The sequence below is a fragment of the Nansenia antarctica genome (assembly GCF_963989245.1).
Source record: "Nansenia antarctica genome assembly, chromosome: 15".
Classification (NCBI taxonomy): Eukaryota; Metazoa; Chordata; class Actinopteri; order Argentiniformes; family Microstomatidae; genus Nansenia; species Nansenia antarctica.
Window position 1 is genome coordinate 23,866,427 of NC_137685.1, and position 6,538 is coordinate 23,872,964.

General features: G+C 44.0%; 1 protein-coding gene across 1 annotated transcript; it reads right to left on the reverse strand.

Annotated features, from left to right (window-relative positions):
• Window positions 1-2,210: 2,210 nt before the first annotated feature.
• LOC308171268 (delayed-rectifier potassium channel regulatory subunit KCNS2) lies at window positions 2,211-6,169 on the reverse strand (the record flags this gene model as incomplete). Its single annotated transcript, XM_080546107.1, has 2 exons — window positions 2,211-2,711; window positions 5,207-6,169. 2 exons carry the CDS (start codon window positions 6,167-6,169, stop codon window positions 2,211-2,213), a joined length of 1,464 nt encoding a protein of 487 aa, XP_080402233.1.
• Between the last annotated feature and the right edge of the window lie 369 nt (window positions 6,170-6,538).

Below are 6,538 nucleotides of genomic sequence, written 5' to 3' on the forward strand. Positions count from 1 at the left end.
GGGTAAGATCAAAATGTGATCTAAGCATGTTCTATAAATGAGGCCCCATAACAGACTAAAGTTCAGTTTCTCCCCCAGGGCCATAAGTGCACTAAACTCAGCTAAGATCTAGCAAAACAAACTGTAACCCCCCCCCCCTCCTGTGCAATACAAGAAACTACTGTGCAATAACCATGGGAATAGTGCAATGTTCTATAACCGTGCAATATGTTTACATTTTTTTGATAAGGATACTGTATATAAGTCGACTAGTCCATATGTTTATATGTTTATAAAAGTACACAGTTACCTGCTAACTCCCCCCTGTCTATATACCCCCCTGTGAATAGGCCATATAGTGTATATAAGTATAGAAGTTCACATAATAGATACATTCTCAGATGTCTACCGATCACTTATCCCCCTATTTTTATTTATATCCCCCCCCTATTTATGTCTCATTCTTTTTTTTCTTTTTTAAAATATTATCTTATTATACTGTATGTACCTGTTACAATGACAATAAAGATCATTCATTCATTCATTCATTCAAGTCGCTTCACATATAGGGCCCTATTAAGCACTTCATAAGTCTTAAGCAATAAGACGAGGCGGTAGATCTAAACTTAAGACGTGGAGGCGTGGTCAAGGCCACTTTGCTATTATGCGTGCGGTAGTGGGCGCCTAAAACCCGGCGCTAAGCAAAGAAATTAGTCATGGGTGTGTTTTGGGCGTCTTCTTAATCAACCCAATCAGCGTGCCAGGTGCCATTCCCTTTAAGAACCGGCTGTGTTGAGTCTTTAGCGCTATGCTATTATGGAAGTCCTAAGAAGGAGGTCAGCGCGCTTCTCTGCAGAAGAAAGTAACAAGCTCGTGCATGAGGTCATTGCTGACCAAACGACATATGTCAGTTACTGCCTGACGGGTGAAGCGCAGCTCATACAAGCATTGCTGCTCTGTAAACAGAATAAAATAATATATATATAGGCTATATTATACATATTTTAATAATAGGCTATAATATAATTGTAATTGCAATATATTATAGCATTATTAACAGTTGGATCACCAATTGAAAGCGCTAAAATGCTTAGATCACGAATCCAGGATTGATTTGAGATTTGTCAGCCCGAGCGGTAACACAGTCGTTGCCGGTATATACGCTCGGCGCGCCGTCTTCGTCTATCATAATTCCTTCCTAGGATATATTCCATTGTTCTCTCTCTCTGGCTTAACATTTGCCAGTGGTGGCATTTATACTGTGACCGTAATTGACGTCTTGCCGTGGAGCCACGTGCGTGTTCATGTGTGCCCACATGCATGCGCAAACCGCGGAGGCGCGCTCGTGTTTCAAAACGTGCATGAAGTCTAAACTTAAGAATAATAGGGCCCATAGTGTTGCACTGGAGGGAGATCGAAGTTGGGGAGAAGTCCTTGGCTGAGATTATAACTTTTATTCTGCTTCATGAATGAAACAAAGTGTTACGCAGGTCTCCTGCATGAATATCGAGGAGCCACCCCTCCTAAATTTCGTTGTTTGGTACCTGTACTGTAGCAATGACAATAAAGTCCATTCATTCATTCATTCATTCATTCATTCATTCATTCATTCATTCATTCATTCATTCATTCATATCGGGGCCTACTGTTGCAAAACCATAGCTTTTTCAAGTCTAACATGTCTTAACACCTAAGAGATGTTCTCCCGTGTGAGGTGAGTGCATCAAGGTAATTCCATCGAGCATACCCTTCCTTGCTTCTGGCTCATGTGTTAACATACAGTGGACTAGTTACATGCATGTTAGGCTGAGAACTAACATTTATAGAGAGGATGTGGCGAGATAGAAGCTAAACAATGCATTATAAGATAGAAGTAAAGCACTATACTGTAAGGGAAGCACTATAAAGACGGAACTGAAGTGTGAGTTCAGAAGGAGGTCATGCGTGAGGAAACATTCAGCACAACATAAGAGCTAGCATAATCTTACTAGCATAAGAACTGGTAGTGGCTTGATATTGACATTATTGCATAGGCAACCATCTGCAAAAGTCACATTAGAAGTGTCCCAATGTTGATGAGCTCTCCTAGAAAACTTAAAGATGGGCATAGGTTCTGTGTTTTTGTGAATTAGTCCTTACCTTAAGCTACAGGTATTACCAATCAGTCCATGAACTGAATATACTGTGTATTTTCTTTCTATTGTTTCTCTCATCAGTCCTTTGTTCAGAACTCAGAACTGGTAGAGCTCTTTCCCCTTCATCATCAGCGCGGGATGATCCACATAGCTGTAATTCACCACTCCTCCCTCTTCGTCATCATCATCATCGAGCTCTTCCAGACATTGGCTATCCCCATCTGAACCCCCATCCTTGTCCTCGGTTTCACATCGCACACTGAGCTTCCTCTTGTTGTTGTTCCTCACCGAGGCCTCCAGAGCCTTCTGCTTGCGGTAGAAGTGGGAGAACTTGTTGAAGATGATGGTGATGGGCAGCGCCACCACCAAGGTGCCCCCGAGGATGCAGCCTCCGGCAGCCAGCTTGCCGGCCACAGTGACGGGCACTACGTCTCCGTAGCCCACGGTGGTCATACTGACTGTGCCCCACCACCAGCAGGCAGGGATAGTGTCCAGACCCACGCCCTCCTCATACTCAGCTGTGTAGGCCATCCCGGAGAACACGGAGACACCCACACCCAGGTACAGCAGGAGGCAGCCCACCTCCCGGTAACTATGCTGCAGAGACAGACAACACAAGCGGACAAGTCTGTAACTGACAGAGACACATTACACTGGCTGACAGTATGTAACTGTAGCTGCAGAGCCTGTGACAGTGTAAACACAGACAGACACACAATGTAGCCACTACAGCCAAGGACACAAAGTGGAGGTCAGGGGCCTCATTTATAAAAAAAGAAAAGTACTTGAACGTCATCTTTAACTTGCACGTAAGCACATTTAAAAAAATGGATGTAAGCATTATTTATAAAACGGGCTGCGCTTGTTTAAAATTGCGTACATAGTTGTCTATACTGTCTATAAATACCAAATATACTTGAAATTGAACGCAGGTGAATGAGCTTTGTATTTACGCCCTGTGATAGCGGCTCAATTATAGCGGCAGAATTAAGCCAAGCGCTATAACATAGGGTAGGCGTTCGTCTGGAAGCGAGAGAGGGCAGAGAAGGGTGGCTTCTCGGTAAGTTGCGTTTGTAACGTTTGATCATGACAACTAACCAGGCAAATGCTTATACTGTAATAATATAATGGTCTTATTCTTATCAGGTGACATTGAAAACATGGCTGCTCACTCCCTTTGCGAACTCCCAGACACCGGAGGAAATCCAGTATAATTTAGCGCATGGCCGGGCAAGGTCTGTTGTGGAGCGCACTATTCGGTTGTTAAGTCTGACGTCACGTTTAGCAATTTCCGGGTCCAAATAAAGAATTCCCCGCACCAGAGTACCAGTGTACTAAAGCGGTAGAATGACAGTTCAATCGTTTAGACTCTGATCTATTCATACAACAAGGGACACAGCACTTTCCCGTTTTTCCCACATTGTCAGCGTCTTTGAGCCTCGGAAAAGTGCTATACAAATATAACGAATTATTATTATTACTGCTGCATTTCGAAGAGAGCGCCTCAGCCAACGTTGGACCCGGAAACACGTCACGACTTAACAACCGAATAGGCATGTTGAAGGGGAGATGGCGTTGCCTTGACAGCTCCGGAGGGATATAAAGGAAGACTGAAATACAATCATAAACATCAGTTCCCTTTAAATCTTGAATTAAACTCATTTTCTCGGCTGATAACAAAATTGTTAATTTTATTACGAGCCACTTTCACTTTGCATGAATTACAGTAGGCAGTGCGGCTCACATGCCTGTAATAACTTCGCATAACCAGTAGGTAATGTGCGTACGTCAAGTCAATACCTGACGTAGAGCTACGATCGTTTCCATGGTCAAATTGACTCACGTTGACATTTTATAATAATCACTACTTTGACGTGATCAAAGATCAAATTTGATCCAAAGTACTTTCTATAAATGAGGCCCTTGGACACACAGAGGAGGTCAGGACAGTCTGTGTGTCACAGAGACAAACAATGGAGGACAACGTGTCACTGTGCTGCAGATAGACACTGCTGACAGCTGGATAAACATACTTATTGATGAGGCAATTTGCACCAAAATACTTTTAAACTTATTAACAAATAAATGGTAAATATTCAAAAAAGGTGTATTGATTTGTTTGTGATTATCATAACCAATATTCATATTATAATAAAACCAATACAATAATAATAATAATAATAAATGTATATATTATATCATAGCCTATCATTCTAATGCAGTTTATTGGGGATTACCGTCTCTATTGTAACATCAGGAGAATGACTCCTATTGTTTCGGGCAGTGGAGAGATCGAATGGAATGTCGTGTAATATACTGCCCCGTAGAGACTCTCCAAAGAGATCAGAAAGCCTTCCAAGATCACCTCTGCTAAGTCTATCAATTATGTAATACATGCTTCAAAATAGCATCCACAATTTAGCACACTGCTTAAATAGATAGAACCAATAGTTCTTAACTCAGTGGGATGCTGTAAAAACAGATTGCTTTAAAACGGATGCTTTTATTTCAAGTAGACTTGACTACTGCAATGCTCTCTTTACTGGCATCCCCAAGCCTCTAGAGAGGCTCCAACTAATTTGAGATTATTTTGCTAGGCTGCTGACAAAAACTAAAAGAAAAGAGCATATCGCTCCAGTCTTAACTGCTCTGCAATGGCTCCCTGTATCGTTTAGAATTTACTTCAATGTCCTTCTACCTATATAACCTATATGCCCTCAAGAGCACTCAGGTCCTCTGCTGCTGGCTTATTTAAGGTTACCATCAGAATCCAAATGGTTATAATAATAATAATAATAATAATAATAATAATAGTGTGAGTCTTGAATCTAACTATGTCAACATACACAGGCAGAATGACAATCTCTTAAATTATATATAAATGTAAATGAACAATATAAATGTGATCTATGCTGTTCAGAGTTATACATTGTAGATTATGATTAATTACCTTTGTGATATAGTCCATACATTTCAGTATGTTGATATGTGATTTGATCCATGCTGTTGCCATCATACTGGAGTATAACAGAGTAGTGTGTGTGTGTGTGTGTGTGTGTGCGTGTTTGTGCGTGTGTGTCAGCAGGGCTCACCCGAAGTGTAGCCCCTAGTGAGCGGAGGCCTGTGGAGTGTCTGGCCAGCTTCAGCACCCTGAAGATCCTCATGAGACGGAACACTTGCACCAGCTTGCCCAGGTCGCCCAGCTCCGACTCACTTCCCAGTGCCAGGTCAAACACCAGCGTGATGTAGATGGGCACCACAGACACAATGTCGATCATATTGAGCGGGTGGCGGAAGAACTTGCGCCTGTTGGGCGCCAATATCACGCGCATCACCACCTCGAAGGTGAACCAGCAGATGCAGAAGACTTCCAGCGCGTGCATGGTTGGGTCCTCCACCAGTTTACCGTCCTCGGTGAAGTGCTGGTACTCCGGGATGCTGTTGATGCATATGGTGGTGATGGAGGTGAGCACCACGATGATGGAGAGCAGGCTGAACAGCTTGCTGGGGATGGAGTAGCCGGGGTTCTCCAGAGTCAACCACAGACACTTCCTGATCCCGCCACAGCGCATGTCCCGGAAGTGTTGGATGTCCCTGTGGAGGTCGGAGATCTCGTCCACCGACTCGTCCACGCTGCTGACGTCGCTGTCGTCGTCCCAGTTCTTGCGGTGGCTCTCCAGCTTGCGGTCGTGGTAGCGGGAGCTGCAACAAGCGTCCAGGAAGAATTCGTTGATCCCCCAGTACTCGATCTCCTGGCAGAAGGAGAAGACGCACAGCTCGTCCATGATGTGGAGCTTTCCCGTCTGGTAGAAGTGCAGCACGTAGGGGAAGAGGCCCGGGTTGCGGTCGAAGTAGAACTCCTTCTGCTGGACGTCGTAGTCGTCGCACACCTGCAAGATGGCCTCCTCGGACTCGCACGCCAACAGGCGGCCAAGGCGGGTTTCTGGGAATTGACGCAGGGTGCTGGAGCACAGGCTGCGCTTCAGGCCTCCCACGTTGATATGCACCAGGGGGTCCTCAGGTTGAACCCAGCTGGGGAGACTCTCGTTCACCATGGTGGTGGTGGTCCCTCACTTAATGTCAGAAGAAGTCATCTTTTAATAATCATGCTACTGTCTGACACTAAACATTCTATACTGTCTTAAATAGTATCAGGATTTCAAAACAACAACAAACATGGGAAAACACTGGATCACAATTTTGTTATGTTCCTATTCCTATCCTTTACGAGTGCAATTATGTTAGGCTTAAGTCTACCCTGATATAATCTTTAATGTTCAGGTTCTGTTTCTATTGGCTCTGTGTCTTTGGTCTGTAGAGCCACTGATTCTTTCGAGAGGGGAAAAGGTTTCCACTTTGATTTTCTCAGGTGAGGTACTCGCATACAGCCTGGTCTCACACGGCAGACGTCAGAATTCGACGTT